The sequence below is a fragment of the Balaenoptera borealis genome (assembly GCF_965194805.1).
Source record: "Balaenoptera borealis genome assembly, chromosome: 5".
NCBI classification, from domain to species: domain Eukaryota; kingdom Metazoa; phylum Chordata; class Mammalia; order Artiodactyla; family Balaenopteridae; genus Balaenoptera; species Balaenoptera borealis.
The window spans coordinates 74,340,063-74,361,498 of NC_138862.1; the positions used below are offsets into that span (position 1 = coordinate 74,340,063).

Genomic DNA, 21,436 nt, shown 5'->3' on the forward strand with positions numbered 1-21,436 from the left:
GAATTTGGTGTCAGGAACCTGTTTCAAGAAAATATCATTCGCTCTATTTCTTCACAATTCCTCCCTCTCTGCTGGACATTTCCACTCAACCTCTGACATGTTGAATCTTGTCACCCCAAAAGCCCGGTGTCCCCTCCAGGATGAGCCTTCTCTCCCATCCCTCGCTCCCGGACCCTGCCTCCTCCGCCTGCTCATTCTACTGCCCCCACAGCACCGCCACGCCCACGGGCTGCACCACCGCCACGCCCACGGGCTCCCCACCACCGCCACGCCCACGGGCTCCCCCACCACCGCCACGCCCACGGGCTCCCGCACCACCACCACGCCCACGGGCTCCCGCACCACCACCACCGCCAAGCCCACGGGCTCCCCCACCACTGCCACGCCCACGGGCTCCGCACCACCGCCACGCCCACGGGCTCCCGCACCACCGCCACGCCCACGGGCTCCCGCACCACCGCCACGCCCACGGGCTCCCCCACCACCGCCACGTCCACGGGCTCCCCACCACCGCCACGCCCACGGGCTCCCCCACCACCGCCTCGCCCACAGGCTCCCGCACCACCACCACCGCCACGCCAATGGGTTCCCCACCACCACCACGCTCACGGGCTCAGCACCACCACCACGCCCACGGGCTCCCCCGTCGGCCGCCACATTGTCGTAAACTCTGCCCCACCCCTCAAACGCTGCATCATGCTGCTCCTAACACCTCCCTCACTGCTCTTTTTGGTCCCTACAGTTGGCTGCTCTGCCTTTGTCAGCCTCAGTAATATTGGGAAGCCCCAGGCTGCCTTTCTGAACCTTCTTCTTACCTCACTCTGTACCCAGACCCCTTGAGAATCTGACGAAAGTCATGAGATTTTTTTTTTTTCTCTAGAAAATCGCCCATGCACAGCACATGCACTGACACGCTGTCTCACGGAGTCGCCCGCTACCTCTCCCTCTCATCCTTTAGGTGTAGAGCCTGCTTTAATCCGTGAGGTTCTTGGACTCCAGATTAACACCATTTCTGGACAACGTCCTCATCTATGGCTCCTTAGACCTCCATCAGCACCCAGACCCTTTCCTGAGCTCAGACCCTGATTTCAGACTCCGCCGGACAGTCTACATTGTGGTCCCATGGGGCTCAAATGCAGCCTGTCCAGGTGAGTCTGCCACCTTGCTCCCAACGCCCTCCCCTGTGTCTTCTCCCCCTCTTAATGGTACGCACCATGCTGAAAACCTGGTTGCTTTCCTTCATGAGTTTTTTCTCTTTCATCACCTGTGGCATGGACTGCTAAGAGCCCCCCAGTGACTGTGCACACCTACTTTCATAGTTATAAGTGTTTTACTTTTGTACATGGCGTTCAGCTCAAGACTACATTTCCCTTGCAATAGGGGCAGCCATACGACTAAGTTCTGACCGATAGAAAGTGAACAGAAATGATATGTATAGCTCCTAGGTCATGCCTTGAAAAAGAAGGACTGAGCCCTTCCTCCTTTCCTTTGGCTGGAATATGAATGTGAAGGCAGGGGATGAAGCAGCCATTTCAGCCATGAGATGGCAACCATGGATTGAGATGGCAGAGCAATTAGATAGATGGGATCTCAGTCCCTGATATACCACTATTCCAGCTCTAGATGGAAAATAAACCTTCATCTTATTTAAGCTCTTGCTTTTTGGGGCTCACTTTGTTGTGACCTAACCCATATAGTGACAGCCCCATTGTGTTACCCCACCTACCACCGTAATCAATCCATCACCATGTTTTACCAGTTTTACTCCTTACATAACTTTTGATTCAGTCTCCTCTTTCAGTCCTCACTGTCTGGTCTTAGCTCAGGCTTTCATCATCTCCCATCTGAGCTATTGCTATACTTTTTTTATTAGGTCTCTGTACCCACACCCCCTCCTCCCAAGCAATCCATCTTCCGTACTGCTGCCAGAACCATCCATCCTCTACACCAGTGTTTCTCAACCTCAACACTCTTGACGTCTCAGCCCAGATTACTCTTTGTTGTGGAGGGCTGTCCTGGGCACTGGAAGCTATGTAGCAACATCTCTGGCCTGTACTCACTTAACGCTACTTGCATTCTCCAAGTTGTGACAACCAAAAATGTCTTCAGTCATTACCAAATGTCCCCTGAGAGGGTGGCAAAATCACCCTTGGTTGAAAACCACTGCCCTACACCAACCTGACCACATCTCTCCTTGGCTGAATCCTTCCATGGCCCTCCATTGCCTACAGAATGAGTCCAGTTGGTGGGACCCTTCAGACAGTACATCCTGCATTCCCCCTGGATGGTGTTCCTGCAGAGCCCTCACACACACCCTGCCCTCTGGTTATCTGGAACTCTTTGACACATGCTCGATGTGCCATGGTCCTTGGTGCATTTTAGCTTTTGCAAATGCTATTTGTTCTTCCCAGTGTGCTCAAATGCCTGCTCATCCTACCAGGCTTAGACCAAGGGTCACCTCCTTGGGGAAGCCTTCCTCCCATGGCTCAGGCAGGCTGGGCGGCTCCCTTGTGTGGCCCCATCTCATATATGCCTTACACTTGAATATGACTGTTCATGTGTTTGAGTCCCCTTCAGACAAATGCACTTCTGTATACGGGCCCTTGGCTGGGCCTGACCTTTAATGAACGCTTGGTTTGCTGAGCTGGGGCTCCAAGCTGAGCAACCAGGATGGTGGAGGGAAGGAAATATATGATGTGTCCAAAGGTGCAGGAGAGGAAGGGGCTTGGAATGAGGTGAGCCTGATCATGGATCCCAAATGTCTGAGGGGCTGGCCTATGGGCGAGGGCAGGGACGATGGGGCCTGAAGTGGGGAAGAGAACCATCTGTAGAGGGTCCAGGGAGCCAGGATTCAAAAGAAACATTTAAAAAAATAGAATTTTGGTTTTTGTCTTAAAATAGTTGTCCTAATGATCAATTAGATGAAATTCAGGAATGTATGTTTATTTATTTATTTAAAAAAATTTTAAATTGAAGTATAGTTGGATTTACAATATTGTGTAAGTTTCAGGTGTAGAGCACAGTGATTCAGTTTATATATATTCTTTTTCAGATTCTTTTCCCTTACAGGTTATTACAGAATATTAAGAATAGTTCACTGTGCTGTACAGTAGGTCCTTGTTGGTTGTCTATTTTATACAGAGTAATGTGTATATGTTAATCCCAGCCTCTTAATTTATTCCTCCCCCAACCCCCCTTTCCCCTTTGGTAACCATAAGTTTGTTTTCTGTGTTTGTGAGTCTCTTTCTGTTTTGGAAATAAGTTCATTTTTGTCTTTTTTTTTTTTTAATGAAACATAAAGCAACAGATAGTTCTAAAAAATCCTCATTCATCACTACTCCCTACCCCCACTACTGGAGCAGTTTTCTGTGTATCCTTCTAGATCTTTTTCTGTGCATTTATATAATAGATATAGACAAAGATATACTTGTGTGTACATGTAAACACACACACACACACACACAGATGTATAGTTGTTTGAAATTTTCTCTCACCTGCGCTCTTCTCTCTTGTTCCTCCTTATCTGTGCTGGGAAAGGTTTTTTATAAAACGGAGTAAATGGACAGAGACTTAGGTGGCGGCCACATCCCAGTCCTGTTAGGAGAGGCTGTCTACGTGAGCACAAGGGATGCCTGTTTGTCTTTGAGATTCACTGCTCTGAGGAACAACCTAAAATTCCTCCTTCAGAGAACAGCTGGGGCTGTGGGAATGAGCTGGGAACCACAGCCATTCATCTGGAGCTCAGGGGCGTGGCCTTCTCTGCCTCCAAGACAGCTGGGCCACCGGGAGGGGAGCAGCAGGTGCGGGCAGAACAGGGCCACCTGGGGAAGGTGAGAAGTTGCGGGACAGGCAGAGACAAGAGCCCTGGGTGCCCATCTCAGGCTGACTCCATGGGCACTGAAAGGGCCATGCGATGGGAAAATTGAAGTTTTGTACCATCTGGCTTTTTGTGTGATCGTGATCAACAAACGGAAAGAGTGCTTTCCTAAAACCAATAATTGCAACCATATTATATATATTAGCCTGCTTAAAACATCATATACATTTTTCTTTCTCAGCAAATAGAGGTGAACCCCCTTTTTATATTAGCTACTTGGTATGGGTTTTCATGATGCAGGGAATCATTGTCTTATGGACGGACATCTGCATTATTTACAAAGATCTGTTATTACCAACAATGCTTGAACATATAGCTTCGTGCCCACATGGTCCTGTCAGTGAACGTGGCACTGACGCTGGTTTACATGTTTTGAGTTTTGATATCTACTTCCACCAATTTATATTCCCGTTAACAGTGCATGAGACCACCAGCATCCTTGCCAAGCCTGGGTGTCTCCATCTTTTTTATTCTGCCAATCTACCAGAGGACCTCATTGTGCAGTACTGACAGCCCCATCCTGGAAGTAGACCAAGTGGGTCATAACTTCACCTCTTGACGGTGAGGTGGAGGGGCTTCCTCCCCAGCGGGGAGGCTGGATGGTATGGTTTGCAGTTCCCTGGATTCTGTGCTTATTCACCAAACTAGAGAAACATGCGTGGGTGGGAGTGCTGAGTTCTCTGAACCCCGAGGCAACCTGGTCCTTCTGGTTCTCCCAGAGGGGCTAGAAAGTGAACCCTGAGGTTTACAGGACCTGCGGGTAGTGAATCAGGCTTTTACTTTCACCAATAATAGATTTCACTTCTGGGGACTGAGTGGGGTCATTTTGCTTTCTCTGTAGCAGAGAGTATGCTTCTCCATGAAAGAGAGGGGCTCAGTGAGCGGAAGCTCTGAGGTCCTATAGCTGGATCCCAACAGACGCTCTTATTTTTTAATTTTTTTAATTGAAGAATAGTTGATTTACAATATTGTGCTACTTTCAATTGTATATAGCAAAGTGATTCGGTTATACACATATATATGTATATATCTATATTCTCTTTTTTTCAATTCTTTTCCATTATCGGTGAGTACAAGATATTGAATTTAGTTCCCTGTGCGATACAATAAATCTTTACACTCTTAATATGGGGAACGGTCCTTCCTGCACGGACCGGTTACTGTATTGAAACCCGTGTCTTTTCATGAGGACCAAAGAAAATGATAGAAGTGCTTTGAAAACTGCAAGCACCCAAGGGTCCTCCATGAAACCTGGAAACCCTGTGGTACTGCACGTCCTGCAGCGTGACTCTGACTGTGCCTCTCTCCTCCTCCAAGACCTTCGGTGGCTCCCTTCTGCCTGCAGAGGGACATCCCACTCCTCAGGGACGCATCCCAGCCCTCCCAGCTGGGTCTGTCACACACCCTGGGCTCTAGCCACACACAGTGTTTGGTTGTGAGCTCTCTCGCCTTCTTGCTCTGACTCCGTGATTGTCCTTAACTGCCACCTCATTTCCAGATCCTGTGCATCTTTTTTTTTTTCTTTAATTTAACAAATTTCTTTCTTTCTTTATTTTGGCTGCGCCACTTGGCTTGCAGGATCTTAGTTCCCCAATCAGGGATTGAACCTGGGCCACGGCAGTGAAAGTGCCGAGTCCTAACCGCTGGACCGCCAGGGAATTCCCCCTGCTCATCTTTTCAAGCCACCTTTTACATGAAACTCAAGCCCTATCCCTTCAAATGCACCCACAGGTATCAACCTTACCCCAAGGAAGCTTCTGTCAGTGACTTCACTCCCCTCGTCCCCACCTAATCCTTCCTCTCCACCAATCCCAACACAACCGCACTTCTATCTACAGTATTATGTGTGTCTGAGCACACAATGTGGTGGAAATAGCATACAATCCACAGTCTAGGATTTGAATCCTAGGTCTGCCACTTAGTGTGTGATCTTGGGGAAATTAGTTAACTGCCCAGGGCCTCAGTTTTTCTATCTGTAAAGTGGGGGCAATTACTCCCACTCGCAGGATTATTTGGTAATCAGTGGTTCTCAGTTGTGTGTGTGTGTGTGTGTGTGTGTGTGTGTGCGTGTGTTGACTCCCCAGGGGGCATTTGGCCCTGTGTAGAGACATTTTTGGTTGTCACAACTTGGGAGGGATGCTACTGGCATCTAGTGGGTAGAGGCCAGGGATGCTCTAAGTACCCTATGATGTATAGGACAGCTCCCTACGACAAAGAATCCTCTGGTCCCAAATGTCAATAGCGGTGAGGCTGAGAAAGCCGGTGTAGATGAAGTAAAGTAATAAGGTGCTGTGGGCTTTCTGGCTCACAGTAGGTGCTTCATGAACAGCCTTTCTTTCTTCCTGCCCGCTGAGTGTCAGCTCTTTACGGGCAGGAAACATATCTGATTAATCCCTGTGTTGTCTGGAGCTCCCAGCATAAGGCCTAGCACAGGGCAGCTGAATATCAGGATTGGGAAGGAAGGAAAGAAGGTAAAGAGGGAATATTCTTATTCTTTCAGGTTCTATGGAAAGGCAGTTGAAGACCCGAATGTGGGGATATGGAGGCTCCAGGGGAGTAAGAGGGAGGGAGTTTTCCACGTGGACTATTATTTGGAAGGAAGGCTGGTGGCTGAAGAGATGGGCTGGGAGCTTTGTGGAGACCCCCTCCAAGTATCCTGCCCCTTTTGTGCCAGCATGACTTAATGGACAGGGCACTTTTTGTTTCTGCCTCTGAATCATGGGGCCACGGTGAGGAGGAATGTGGCATGATTCAGGCTGAAGGGCTTGACTATGGCAAGCTCCCCAAATGACTATTTCAGTAATAACACTATGCACTTTTATGTTTTCCTTTCATCACAGCTCTCAAAACACAGTGCAAACATTAATTAAGGCTTTCAGCATGCCATGAGGCACTGTGTGTAAACATTAGTCTCCCCACTTGGCTGAGAGGGTAAACTGAGCCAGGGGAGGGCAGGTGGCTTAATCCAGTGTGGCTCATACCTTGTTGAGGCTCCACCTTGGAGAAGTTGGGGTTTAACAGCCTCCCTGCCCCTCCAACTATGACTTCTTTCTCTCCTTCCCAGGCCCTCTTGGTGATACCATGAGTAGAAATGGTTTCTTATTTCCTACTGGGGCAGCAGGACGACAGCTCCAATGCAGAGGTGCAGGGCATAGGGAGCTCCGCATTCTGATATATCCCTTCACTGCCATGTGTCACCACTTCTGGGAGGGGGCAGTGAGGGGACAGAGCATGATGTCAGAAGGCAATCGAAACATCATTTTTATGGACTTCCCTGGCAGTCCAGTGGTTAAGACTCCAGGCTTCCTCTGGAGGGGGCACAGGTTCGATCCCTGGTGGTGGAACTAAGATCCCACATGCCCCGTGGCACGGCCAAAAAATTTAAAAAATAAATAAATAAAATAAAAGAAACATTGTTTTTAGGAGGGACACTGGGGGTAACTTTATCTTTCCTCGGAATTTTTCCAAAACCTTAACAACAGGTGAAGTGGGTTAAGCAAATAAGAGGGTTCCTTGTATTGTTCCTGCAAATGTTCTGTAAATTTGAAATTGCTTCCGAACTGAAAGTTTAAAAGGAAAAGAACGGATGTCTTTTCTAGAACCGCAGCGGCCAATGCAGCGGAGAGAGTCCAAAAGAAACACTGGAGGAAAAGAGACAAGAGGAAAATGTGTTCTTAAAAAAGAAAAAAAAAAAATCCAAAAAACTGGCAGAAGGAAACCCCTTCCGCTGAGCGCACAGGCTTGCCTCCTTGGGTGACGCCGCACCTCTGTCCTCGCACGTCGGGGCGCTGCAGTGGCGCGCGTGCCCCTCCCCACCACCGCGCCGACACTGCCCCTGGCGGTGACTCACGCCGGGCATCCTTTAAATACGGGGAGGGCCCGGCGAGCCGCACTCATGCAGCAGCCGTGAGCCGTCCCACGTCCTCCTCTCTGGCTCCCTCTGGTTGACGGCGGCCGGGCGGGCGCTGTGCTGCTGGTAAGTAGGAGGGCTGGCCTCCTGCCTCCTCCCTCCCTCCCACCGGCCTGGAAGGACCCGGCTAGCCTCCCCCTCCTTTTTTTCTGACCCCGCTCCCCCGGGAAGAGCGTCCAGAAGGGGCAGGGCTGGCGCGGTGCCTGGGGATGCTCTCAGAACGCGGCCGGTGGAGCCTGCGCTGGAGGGGCACGTGGCCGAGCTCACGCTGCCCAGGTGCCTGGGGCCACAGCCCCTCTCTGCGGATCCCTGACCAGCCTCTTACTCTTTTTGTCCTGACCCGTCCTGGATGTCGACCTGGGACGCTGAGAAGATGTTTTAGACCGGCAAAAAGTTGACTTTGAAAGTTGACTGAATATCACACCAGTTACCCACCGAGTTTACCTCTTTCGGGATACTAGCTCCACTGGGAGAAGAGTTTCTCTTTTTAAGATCCAGGTTATCTGAACCCAAGTCCTCTTCCCCAGCACTTACTATGGTGGCCACCAGCAGCCTGTCCTGTATTTGGGTCTGTTGAGGACCAATGGGGGTATCCCAGGTGACAGAGCTATCCTCTTTTCATAGACTGACTTCTAGTTGCTACAAAAGTGGCTTCAGCAGATGTGCTGGCGCCTGGTTTAGATTTCCAATTTGGAATTCAGCTGTGGACTCAGGGTTTTCCAGATTCTAAGTTTGTGTGTGGCTTAGGCGACTTCATTCTGGCATCTTTCCCCTCTTGCCTTGGCCACTAATGACTTTGGGTAGGGAGAGTCAGGGCTGGAGATGGATTTGTGATGAGGCTGGTTTGCATTTAAAATTGTGACTGTTGTACCTTTACCAGATTCTCTGCTCCAATGTAGAGGCAGGAGCGGGGCCAAGGAACCACCTGTGAAAAACCAGAACTTTTCTAGAGCTTCCCACTGTGCCAAGTATGAGAGAGCCAGTCTACCTCCAGGGCCAAATGTGTTGCCTCAGGGCAGGCTGCGACTCTCTCTTGGATGACACATCACTCAGACTGAAGGTGCTAGATGCCTGTCTGTCACGCTCTGGCTTCTCCTTTAGGATTATATCACCATATCAACCAGTGTTGGTGCCACTGGCTCTGTAATTTAGAAATTCTGTAATGGCTGTCACTTCTAATACTTTGAATCGATTGAACATCTGGGGTACATTCAGGGCCAGACAGTCCTATTTGCCTGTGGTCTTGAGTCAGCTGGGCGGGCTCTGCAGGGATGAGACAAGAATGTGAGAGAGGTCGGGGTGCGGGGAAGCCTTCTGAACAGACCCTGCAGAAAGTCAGGGCACGGAAGGCTCTCCCAGGGCTGGGGACACTACCTGGGCTTGCTCAGTAAATGGAGGGGGGGCGGGGCTGCCAGTGGAAGTAGATCCAGATGTGGAGAAATAAGGAGAGCTGGGAGAGAAGCTGTTCCAGCTCGGTCCTGCCAGCAAACACTCCCGGGGCTGTGACTACACGTGGCAGTTTTCCTCCCTAAATCCTGACCGTGAAAGACTGACTGCAGCTTCTGGTTTCACTGCCTCCCTGGGCTTTGGGGACACAGGATTTAGGAACTTCTGTCAGGATGCTTTGATGAGGGGCTGGTCCATTTTATCTAAGTTGGGCCCCCCAGGTGTTACCCTGAGAAGGGGGCTGTAGCCCATGGCTTTTAAAATAAAAGCCCCAAGTGGAAGCGTCTCCCTGCTCAGTTGGCAAGTTTGTCAGTATGTCCTGCCACTTCTGCCAAGCTAATTACAGCCTTGCTCTGGCCTCTGCCAGAAGCCCTACCTCCCCTAACCCCAGGGCTGGAAAGGACTTGTTTCCTCGTACTCATTTCCTTTTCTAAACAAATGGACTGAACTTTGACCTTGATGGGCCGTGAGAGATGGGGTCAGTGACTGAGCCAGGCGGCGGGTAAGCATGTGGCTGCTCTTCCCTTGGGGCTCCAGGATGTGTCTGGGGTGGAGCCCTGAGCCGGGCTGTGTGTTGAGATGATGGGATCACCCCCTTCCGGTTGAACAACTTCTTCTGTTCTTCCATCCACTCCTTCAAGCCACTCAGGTGAAACTGAGCAAACACGAGCATCAGAGCAGCCTTGAGGAAGAACATCCCTCAAACCATGCAGCCTGGGAGTTGGGAGAGGCACTTGACCTTGACTAATCATGCTGGGCAGCTGGAGGGTGGATAGTAGATGAGCCTGAGATCATTTTCGAATGGAGGGAGAGAAGCCACCTCTTCCCCGCATCTAGGCACAGCTGGACACGTGGTTGACGAGGTCCTAAAGCCTCATGGTAAGGTTCAGGGGGGTCACCAAGCTCTGTGGTTAGGTAGAGCCCTGATCTGGGTGTCTGGAATCTTCCACTGACTGTGTGAGCCCAGGCAAGGCCCCTCCTCCCTCTGGGCCCCTTAGTTTTCCCATCTACAAAATGACCAGATGGTTTGACCAGATGGGCTCAAAAGGCCTTGGCATCTCTGATGCCCTGGGCTCTAAGTTCTGCTTCTGGGAGCAGCCTCTACTGCTGGGTTCAACTTAGCACAGACCCCAGATTTCTGACAGGGACGGAGAAAGGGCCACTGAAGGAAATATCGACAGAGGGGGCTGGACCCTGTCTATGGCCCGACCTTCAGCCTCCCCAATCCAGGGTTCAGTCTCTCTGTCTTGGCAGTAAATGACATAGGTCAGGAGCATGGGGTCCCAGCTGGTCTAGGCCTCAAGTGGTGCTTCCGACTGCGGGCTGTGGGACCCTGCATCAGAGTCACTTGGGGAGTTTGTTAAATGTGCAGGGTCCTGGCCCGTTCCCCCTACCCCCCCAGACCTAGGGATCAGGAGCTCTGTGGGTGGAGCCTCCAGAGATTCTGATTTTACTCAACAAGATGAACAATAATTGTAAGTAACATTTATCGGGTGCTCATTTTGGGCCAAGAACAAGCCTAAGTGCTTTACATGCATTAACTCGTATAATCCTCATCACTGCAGTGCTGTGAGTTCGGTTCTATTAAGCGAGTTTCCCAGGCACTTCCAGGCGACATTTATGTACTGATCTGGGGAACACAGTGGTTACCCCCTTCAAGCGAGACGGGGAGGTCAGGATACAGTGAGCCTCTCATTCAGACAGTGGCTTCAGACCCGCTGGACCGCGCAGAGGGGAGCGGCTTGATTGAGGCTGACGCCGGCTGTGTACAGAGGAGACAACACAGCCCCATGCCTGGCATCTCCCTCGGTGGACGGGGCAACGTCTCAACGCTGATGAGGCCATGTTTTGGGAGACCTCTGTGCGGGGAGGGCACAGGTCAGGGAGGGAGATTTCCTGTCTGGGCCTCAGTTTCCCCAGGTGCGCTGGGAGGGGGCCTCCCTAAGGCCCCCCTCTCAGCTCCCTGATCCATGAAATGGCTCTTGGCCATGTGAAGATGCGCCAGTTAACAAGTGGGATTGCCCTGCCTGGAAAACTTTTGAAGCAAGGTTCAAAGCAAGCAAGGGCCTGAAAAGATGGATACAATGTCCTCAAGCCTCCATGTGAAGGTGGCACTGCTGGTGGTTCCACGTGACCTATAGGGGATGGTGGGAATGGCGGGGCTTCAGGCCAAATCTCCTTTCTGTCTCTGGTAAGATATCAGAGCTGCCAAGGGCCCCTGGGAGTCTTTACAGTAGGGGAAACTGAGGTCTGGAGAATTTACCTAAACTCACACTCCAACTTAGAGTTAAGACAGAGTAGCACATCCGTCTCCGAGGTTCTTTCCAAAAGCTTTGCTCCATGGCATTGAAATAAGAAGGCGTCTCCTCCCAGGGAACCTCGTGTTTCGGGAATGTGATGATGGTATTAAACCCAAAAGTCCCAACCCACCAACCAACAAAGCTCAGGGCTTCGGGGCTAATTATGTGTTTGCCCATGAGTCATAGAGGCTGTTTTTGCTAGAGAGACCGGAGCCAGAGCGCCTGGTCCAAGCGCTTCCACTCCTGGGGAGGGACCACGTCAGAGTGCCCAGGTGAGCTGTCTGTCTGTCCTTCCGTGTGTCTGCGGGCTCAGTGAATTCCCTGGGCCAGCGACAGACGCGACGCTGCCCCCTCTCCCAGGACAGGGGCTGGACCAAGTCGCTGCAGTGACTAAGGATGCGTTTGGCTGCCTGGAGGAGGAGGGTGTAATTAGGGCAGCTTTGTGGGTCTTTAACTGGTGTTGTCACGGCTGCCAAGCGGCACAGGGCAGCGTGGATTATTAGTCCGGTGCGTGCTGGGCTCCTGAGGGCCTCAGGCTGCCGCGGACGCCGGCCACACTTGCTGGAAATCCAAGGGCCCGGCTGGTTGTCCACCCTGCTCCTGCGGCCCCGCCCTCCCCTGAGGGCTCTGCAGCTGGGTTTGGGGTAGGTTCCCTGGAGGTCCTTTGGAGCAGTCAGTGCCAGCCGTGGCGGTAACAAGTGCTGGAAAGTAGGAAAGCGGTGCATGTGGTGCTGGAGTGGGCTCTGCAGACACGAGGATTCATAAAAGGGAAAATCTGCAAATTCTTGCAATATTCGTTAAGCTGAGTGTGGTTCGTTTTAAACAACAGTGGCTCTGTTCCCATAAGGGAGTTATCTTTTTCCTCCTCTTCCCAAGCCATGAGGCACCACCCCTGGCCGTGGGCCCTTCCTGGGGCTGGCTTGATGCTGCCTCCCCAGCTGGGGAGTGCAAACTCAGAGAGGTCTGAGACGGGTCTTCAGAGGGTTCCTTGGCCCACACCCTCATTTATAGATGGGGAAACTAGACAGAGACTGCCCTGGGCTTTTCAGGTTATGGGCACTTTAATTTAGTCCCTAATACTTGGGCTACAACACTGTTTTGAAGCATCCTGGGCATAGGCGTATACATAGGAATTAAGTGCTAGGTGCCTCATCACCAGGAGTGATGCTTCACCTTTTGTAAGTCAGTCCAGGGGGTAGATCTCTCTCACACATATATCAAGGGGATGGGCAAACACCCACAACTGTCTGCGTGGACCCCCTGGGAGCACAGGCACAATTGTCCTGGTTGATGGATCTCATATCCTTGCCCTGGGACTCAGCCTTAGAATCCTATAGTCTTGGTGATGGACAGCTGTCATCTAGTCCAATACTCTACCAGGTGTAGAATCTTCTCTCCAGCTTCCTTACCATGTTTCTGCTTAGTTTCTGCTTGAACACTTTCAGGGATGGGGAGCTTACTGCCTTATGAGGCTGTCCATTCTGATTCAGACAAGCTGTCTTTGGTGATGAACTAAAATGCACGACCCCATAGCTTCTGTGTACTAGTTTCGACCTCGAGAGCCACACTAAGGCTGTTTTCTTTATCCCAGGGCAGCCCTTCATGTACACTAAGAAAGTGCTTGCAGGCTTATCACATCTTCTCTTCGTTCCGCTATTCATCCACAGTTCCTTCAATGGATGCTCAGATGGTCTGGTTTCTGCATCCCCTCACCATCCTCTTACTCTTCTCTAGAAGGCCTTCAATAGACCAGTTTGTCTTTGGCCTTCTTGCAGTTCAGGGTGAAACTGAGAACAGCATTATAGATGTGGACTGATGAGGGCAGTGTAGAGCAATACTATCACCTCCTTTGTTCCATACTTAATACTTCTATTAATGCAGTCTAAGATCACATTAGCTTTTGTGAGCAGTCTTCTTTCTCTGCTACCATCAATAAAAAGCCCTAACATCTAAGGGTGGATGTTAAGTCACTTTTTCAGTGCCTCCTTTCTAAGCTGTTCATTTTCTGCTCTCAAGTTCTGGATCCAACATTTATCTATACAAGTTCATTCTTTCAGATGCGTCCATAGCTTAATCTGGCCCCCTTCCTTTGAATCTAGACTCCATTGTCAAGTTGTTATTTTTCTTTCATTTCTCCACAGTTCTACATACTTATTTGAGTCTTTGATGGAAGGTACAGCAGGTCAGGGCTTGGATGGGCTGTAACTAGGGCAACAAGGCCTGGGTGGGTGGGGGTTGAACTTGGGTTCTGTCCTCAGAGTAAGCTTGTTGGGGGCAGGGGAGGGGTACATTGAGTTGAGGCCAGGTTGGGAAGCCTGGATTATTCTGAGTTATGGGCCAGACTCAGGACTCCATGAGTTCAGGGGAACAAAGAAAGGCCAGAGAAATACCTTCTCCACCCAGCCAGTTTATGCCTTATAGGCCATCATTTGAAATTCCTTCTTCTGACTCAGGACTTCTGCTCATTAAAAGGACAGACACTGCAGTAACACTCACAGTTCTCATCCAGGAATCTGGAGATGCTGGCTTTAAGCTCTGAGCCTCAGCTTCCCTGCTTCCTGCATTCCCCCAAAATGATGGGCATGCATGAACAGCAGTTCTTAACCCTTTGGGAGTTAGAGACCCCTTTGAATCTCAGATGGAAGTTACAGATGTTCTACACATACACAGAAATCCATAGTCCCTTGACTAAGAATGCCAAGATTAAAAGCACCTTGAGGCCTTCCTGCCTCCAAGAGTCTACAAGGGCCATGTCGTAGGGGAGCTTGGCACTTGCTCACACGTTTGCACAGAACACCCTCATAGCCTTTCTTCAATTTGCTCCTCACAACGGCCTCAGGAGGGGGCAGATGTGATCACTCTCACTTAACAGATGAGGAAGCTGAGCCTGGAGGCCTCAAGCTTCATTCGAGTGAAACAGCTGATTTGTGGTCCTTAAATATTCACGTAGGGCCCAGTCCCCATGCCCCCCATCTCCACTTTCTATTTGTATGGACCTGATCTCAAACACCAAACCTTGCATGACTTTGACTCCATTCCCAGATCAGCACCATGTCTGCGGGAGCGTCTGGGCCTACCAACTTTCAGCTCAAAGTACATCCTAAGTTTTCTGGGACTTACTCAAGGCCACCCAATGTTTCTTTTGGAAACTGGGACTGGTACCCAGAAGGCAGACCCCAGACGTTCGGCCGACCCACAGCAGACCCTTCCAGAGAGACAGGAAGTGGTGTGGATAGTTTCCTTTTATTGGGAAGGTGGTTTGGATTAAACCTAGATGAAGCCCCTGTGAAAGGGTTAACACAGGGGCAGGTTGGTGGTGGTGGCGCTGGGGCAGTGCTGGTCGGTGTGCGGCGGGGCCCAGGGAGAGGGAAGGCTGAGCTTCCCTGCTGTCTTTTCCACCAGGTCGCAGTGTGGCCCTGCTCTGCTGGCTTTTGCTGCTCCTCCCCGCAGGCGTTCATGTCTGTGGCCTCCGCATCTTCCCCCAGGTTCAGGCCCTGTTTATTTGCTCTCGTTTCCTATCTTTTCCTCCTGAGGAAGCCACGTTCAACTAGCAAGTCCAGGTGCTCTGAGAGACACAGAGATGGATAAGATACTGCTCCTGACTTAAGGAACTCCCAGGGACAGGACACGAACATCCCTGCCCTTGCAAAGGCTGTTGACTAGTGAAGGAGACAGACGGGGACACAGTGAATGCCATGTGTGGCTGCTGTGGCTTAGGCCATAATGGAAGTTGGGAAAATCACCTGCACGGGAGGGTAACTAAAGCTGACTCATGGAATCCTGGAAAGCTTCCTAGGGGTGACTGGCTGTGAGCTAGACTTAGAAGTGTGGGGAAGATTTGGATGAGGATGAAGAGCCCTCCAAGTGGGGCGAATTGCTTGGGCAAAGGCATGGAAATAGGAAGGCCTGGGGGAAAATGAAGAGGCTGCAGACCAGACCACAGGTAGCATGAGATGGGTATGTGGTGATGGGGTTCAAAGGCAAGCCAGTGTTTGGCACCCAAGGTTGACGTTGGCTTAAAAACAGCTGAAGCGTCAGTGAGGCGGTCCTGACTCGTGCCCTTTCTCTCCTTGCAGAGGCCATGCCGCTGAGACATTATCTCCTTTTGCTGGTAGGCTGCCAAGCCTGGGCCGTGGGCTGGGCCTACCATGGCTGCCCTAGAGAGTGCACCTGCTCCAGGGCCTCCCAGGTGGAGTGCACGGGGGCGCGCATCATGGTGGTACCCACCCCGCTGCCCTGGAACGCCATGAGCCTGCAGATCCTCAACACGCACATCACCGAGCTCAACGAATCCCCGTTCCTCAACGTCTCGGCCCTGATCGCCCTGCGGATTGAGAAGAATGAGCTGTCCCACATCGCGCCCAGTGCCTTCCGTAATCTGGGCTCGCTGCGCTACCTCAGCCTCGCCAACAACAAGCTTCAGGTTCTGCCCGTCAGCCTCTTCCAGGGCCTGGACAACCTAGAGTCGCTCCTCTTGTCCAGCAACCAGCTGGTGCAGATCCAGCCGACTCACTTCACCCACTTCAGCAACCTCAAGGAACTGCAGCTGCATGGCAACCACCTGGAATTTATCCCCGACGGAGTCTTCGACCACCTGGTGGGCCTCATCAAGCTCAATCTGGGCAAGAATAGCCTCAGCCACCTCTCACCCAGGGTCTTCCAGCACCTGAACAACCTCCAGGTCCTCCGGCTGTACGAGAACAGGATTTCAGACCTCCCCATGGGCTGTTTTGACGGGCTTGGCAACCTCCAGGAGCTGGCCCTGCAGCAGAACCAGATTAGTATGCTGTCTCCTGGCCTCTTCCACAACAACCGTAACCTCCAGAAGCTCTATCTGTCCAACAACCACATCTCCCAGCTGCCCGCCGGCATCTTCATGCAGCTGCCCCAGCTCAACCGGCTCACGCTGTTCGGGAATTCCCTGAAGGAGCTCTCTCCGGGCATCTTTGGACCCATGCACAACCTGCGTGAGCTTTGGCTCTATGACAACCACATCACCTCCCTCCCGGACAATGTCTTCAGCAGCCTCCGCCAGTTGCAGGTCCTGGGCCTCAGCCACAACCAGATCAGCTACATCTCTCCGGATGCCTTCAATGGGCTGGTGGAGATGCGGGAGCTGTCCCTCCACACCAATGTGCTGCAGGAGCTGGACGGGAGTGTCTTCCGCATGTTGGCCAATCTGCAGAACATCTCCCTGCAGAACAACCGCCTCAGACAGCTGCCAGGCAATATCTTCGCCAACGCCAATGCCCTCATGACCATCCAGCTGCAGAACAACCAGCTGGAGAACCTGCCCTTGGGTGTCTTCGATCACCTGGGGAAGCTGTGTGAGCTGCGGCTCTATGACAACCCCTGGAGGTGTGACTCAGACATCCTTCCGCTCCACAATTGGCTCCTAGTCAACAAGGCCAGGCTGGGGACAGACACGCTCCCGGTGTGTTTCAGCCCAGCCAGTGTCCGAGGCCAGTCCCTCATCATCATCGACGTCAATGTTGTTGTCTCCAGTGTCCAGGGTACAGTGGTGCCCACCCAACCAAAGACACCCAGCTACTCTGACACCACCTGCATCTCCTCCACCACTGAATTCGCCAGCACTACGCAGGACTACACCAGTCTGACCACCATCGGGACCACCGATAACCGTGAGACACGGGCCACACCCTCTACCCAGAGCGGGCTGGCCATTGCTGCCATTGTGATCGGCATCATTGCCCTGGCCTGCTCCCTGGCTGCCTGCATCTGCTGCTGCTGCTGCAAGAAGAGGAGCCATGCAGTCCTGATGCAAATGAAGGCACCCAATGAGTGTTAAGAGAGGCAGGCTGGAGCCAGGGCTGGGGGACGGTGGGACCCCAGAGGATCCGGGATTTCATTGTTCTGCCTCCACCCCTGGGTCCACAGAGCCATCCCCTGCTCCCCCTCTCTCCGGTCCCCGAGAGAAAGGTGCCCCCACCTTTTCCTGACCTGCCTGGTTCTCCTGTAGAAGAGGTTCTTGCAGAGCCTTCTTACCAACAGGGAGACCTAACCCACTGTGGCAAAAACCCTGCGGTGTTCCCAATTCACATCCCTGGGCTTCTCTCAAGAAAGCCCCTCCTCTAAAACCTCACCAGCGCTCCTCCAAAAACCACCTTCCCTGTGTCTGCACCCCTGCCAACCTCTATAGACGCAATTATTACACACCTGCCACTTTGTGGGAATAGTTCTCCACTGGGACAGCCCCGCTCCCAAGTATTATGTAAGTTGATTCCCCTTCTTTGCTCCTCTTGTTTGTGACATGGCTCTACCCTGTCCCCTCAATGAAAGGTCTCCCTTCACTTCCTACTCCTGAAGGCAAGGTGACTTCTCTCCTCGAAGAAGGCTTCAAACCGTTTAGCTATCTCTTAAGAACTGCCAAGTGCCCTGGCTTTCAGGATGCTATGAAAGAGAGAAGCGAAAAATGAGGCTGCTCAGGTCCTGGAGGCCGGACTATCATCAGCATCTCTTATGATTTTTATCTGGAAAAGGAAGAAAGGCACCGCTGCGACAAGTTTAGCCGCTTAGAGAATGATATTTCTGAACTGCAAACTTTGCTTTGAAAATTTTAGTCCTTTAAGGAATAAAATCATGTAGAATTTCTCACCCCCCCAAAAAACTTGAAAATCAGCTTATTGGTACTGGATGGAGAAAGCAACTTGGTGCCTGGGGGTCCTTGTGTTCACCCCCAGGATTTTTCTCTTTTAACTTTTTATGGAAGTGTAATATGCATACAGAAAAGCGGGAGCATGATAGTGTATAGTTTGATGGATTTTCACAAACTTTACACACCTGTGTAATCAGCACCCAAATCAAGAAACGAGACATCGCCAGGATCCTCCATCCTGAGCTTTTACTGGAGAAGACTGGGGCTTGTGGAGGTGGCATGAACTTACCTGGGAACTGGCTCCCCATGGGTCAGGATGAGCCCCTCACTGTCCTCCACCTGCAGCCAGCCCTTGCAAAGGCCCAGCTGCCAGGGTTGGAGGAGAAGATGTAGGTACACTCTGGCCTGGATGGGAAATTGTATTAAATCCCAGACCTTGAAGCACCAGGCTTGGCCAGGTCAGAGGCATCTCAACTAGAGAGGCCCATGCAACCACACACTCTACCCTGCCAACAAGCTGTCTGTTGCTCATTGGAGGCTCTTCTGCCTGGGCCTTTTATGGGCATGATATGCCTATATCTGTTTTTAATTTTCACTCTCCATTTGGGAAAGTGAAATAGCTCAGAGATGAGATCCTTTAATTGGACAGCCAAGTGTAATGGAACCCAGCAATCCCTCTGGTTGTGGTAAAATTCTCCATCGACATTACGGTCAGCTAGACACTGAACTTCAGCATTCTCATCCACAGCAGGCAACATGGGTACACAGATAGGTCACACTGGGTCAGGGCCCTCTGTGGAGCCTCTCCCTGCCTGTGGTCTGGTTATAAGAGTTGAGTTGTTTGGTCCAGAGTTGCAGTCACATGAATACCTGCCCTCGCCATCCTTCCTGCTACATATATATTCACACTGGTAAAGAAAGTACACTCAGGACAATGCGTGTCTTTCTCTGGACAACTGGTATACCAGTTTAGAAGTAGAAACAGTGAAATGGAGAATTTCAGGTGTCTGTGTCTGCCCAGGAAAGAGCTGCATCCAACACTACAGGGATTTGGAAATCTGCGATCAATCCTGACTGGCCTTTACTAGTTCCCTCTGCCCCACGAGACAAATAAGAAATCCCCTTGGGCCTTAACAGCATGATGCTGAAAGGTCCCAACAAAACGAGTGTGTAAGAACTTGTGCATTTTGTAGCTTTTCACTCTCTGTCACAGGGAATCTGGGAGAGATGGGGCCTGTTAAGGCAAAAGACATAGTATCCCCAAGGTAAATTTGGGTCTCCAAAATGTTTTCAAATTATTTATAGCACCTGGTGGACATGTATCAAGGCTTGCCAGGGTCCAAAAGGACGTGAGTCCAGAACTTGGGTCATGGGCATCATTCCACTGATGGTGGCCTGCCATATTGATCCTGGGGCCCAAAGGGGCAGCTTGGCTTGGTCTCCTCCAGACAGGAAGCATGGTTTGGCACTGCATTCCTCAAGATGCTCCTTGTAAGTAGGCTCCAATGTCTCCTTGTGCAAAGGTACAAGTGGGCCAGAGATGGCAGAGAGGTGAGGAAGGAGTCCTCTTCATCCAGTGTGTACTGCCAAGCTGAACCCAGAACCCCTGGGTATTGATGGCATTGGCCATGACCTTGGAATATCTTCCTCACTGGCCCAGGATATCACACGTGTCTCCAGGCCAAAGGCTGGCCTGAGGGCAGCTGTCCTCAGATGGCTCCCCAGAGGAGCACCCTGGGTGGGGGTGGTGGACCCTTTACCTGGCCTTCTGAGCTTGCCTGTTCCTTTCTCCCACCAGAGTGGACTGGAAGAGCCATTGGGTCTCCTCTTCCTTGGCAGGCGTTTTGGTCTTTCTGAACCACATTGTCTGGTCAGGGAGCTGCCAGAAAATGTGGGTGGAGTTTCCTTTCCAACAGGATGATGCGTTTGCTCACTTCTTGGGGCTGGAGTGAGCTGCTTGGTCCCCCAAAAGTTGAGTTCACTTTCTCCCTTTGCTCACTGGCTTCTAGTTCCCCTTGCCAGTACTCCATTTGGAGTGGAGGGTCAATGTTGGAGGAAAGATAATAAAAGCCCGCTAGAACCACTGTTTTTCAAAAATGCTTACTGTGCATGGATACCCTTCAAAGCACTTAAGAGCCATTTTCTTTTTAACCCTCACAGCACCCCTGCGCATGAGTAGTACATGTGAGAGGGTCTAAAACCACTTGTCTTCCGCAACATTATTCAATAGGCTGTGGGTTTACCTTCTCTCTTTAAGCTTTGTACAAGACCTCATGGCCTGTCCTGGGCTTTCATCGTTAAACCAAAGAAAACGGGGGTCACTGTCCTGTTGCTCCGCAGTCTTAGCCATTGGAACCTCACCTGCTACTGTGTGGATCCAAAGCTTTGTGAATACAGGAAAAAATTAAACTCCTCCACCCGTTAAAGAAAAACTGGCTTCTCTCAAAGGAACTGTTGGGCTGAGTGTATATTGTTCCTCCTCGTTAGAATTTAAAGGCACAACACCCTTCTCAGAACTCTTCCTGGGCAACAATACAATTGTCACAGATGTCTGTGTAGTGCAGTGATGGGAATCATTTCCAAACTCAGGAAGCTTGTGGCGAGCAGACAGCTAGAGACAACTAGATAACTAGAGTTGCTAAAGAGACACTGGAGGTAGCCCGGCCTTTAGCTATGAATCACTCAAAGAATTCAGCCTACAGATCCCACAGTCGGAACTGAATCGGGGCTGCTGGGGAGCCGGTGGTGGTGGTCTTGGGGAGCAGGTCTTCGCTGTGGTTCAGAGAGGCATGGGGCAGACACTCCTTCAGGCCAAACTCCTCCCAGTCTGAGCTCTCTCCTTGACCTAAGGAGAGATTGTTCTCACAAACCTGTTGCCTTCGTGCTGCCTTCAAAAGTAGATCAGTTTTGCCTGGCTTAAAGAATCATTGCAAATAGTCCCAGGTGCTTGGTGATGCATTTAGAGCTTTCTAGGCCCCCGAGGTTTTATAGAGTGTGAGCCCTGGTGGGCAAGGTTGGGGGTCTGTCTTTGCTGGATGCTGCTTGTAACAGATTTGGTGTGCAGAATCAGCAATAAATGGTATACACAAGACACGTGTGATACTGTGGGCGCCTTGGCTGGGGGATCTCACTGTTGATTCTACGCTTGTCACACGAATGCAAGGCTGACCTGGACAGCCCCCCACAGAGACCAATTCCAGGCTGGGAAAGGTCTTTGGAAAGTGAGCGGGGGCCAAAATGATGTCTATAGGTCACTGTGACCAGAAGGGGCCTTAAGAATAGGTTCA

The 21,436-nt window shown here is 51.3% G+C and overlaps 1 protein-coding gene across 2 annotated transcripts; it reads left to right on the top strand.

The window, feature by feature from the left end:
* The first annotated feature begins 586 nt into the window (after positions 1–586).
* LRRC15 (leucine rich repeat containing 15) lies at positions 587–21,238 on the top strand. 2 transcript variants are annotated; one of them, XM_082393283.1, is made up of 2 exons: positions 587–7,853; positions 15,610–21,238. In XM_082393283.1, the coding sequence occupies exon 2, from the start codon at positions 15,615–15,617 to the stop codon at positions 17,340–17,342; it is 1,728 nt and encodes a 575-aa protein (XP_082249409.1). In that variant the 5' UTR covers positions 587–7,853; positions 15,610–15,614; the 3' UTR covers positions 17,343–21,238. The 2 variants fall into 2 exon arrangements, with proteins under 2 accessions (XP_082249409.1, XP_082249410.1); XM_082393284.1 differs by lacking the exon at positions 587–7,853 and adding an exon at positions 7,926–11,805.
* Positions 21,239–21,436: the final 198 nt, after the last annotated feature.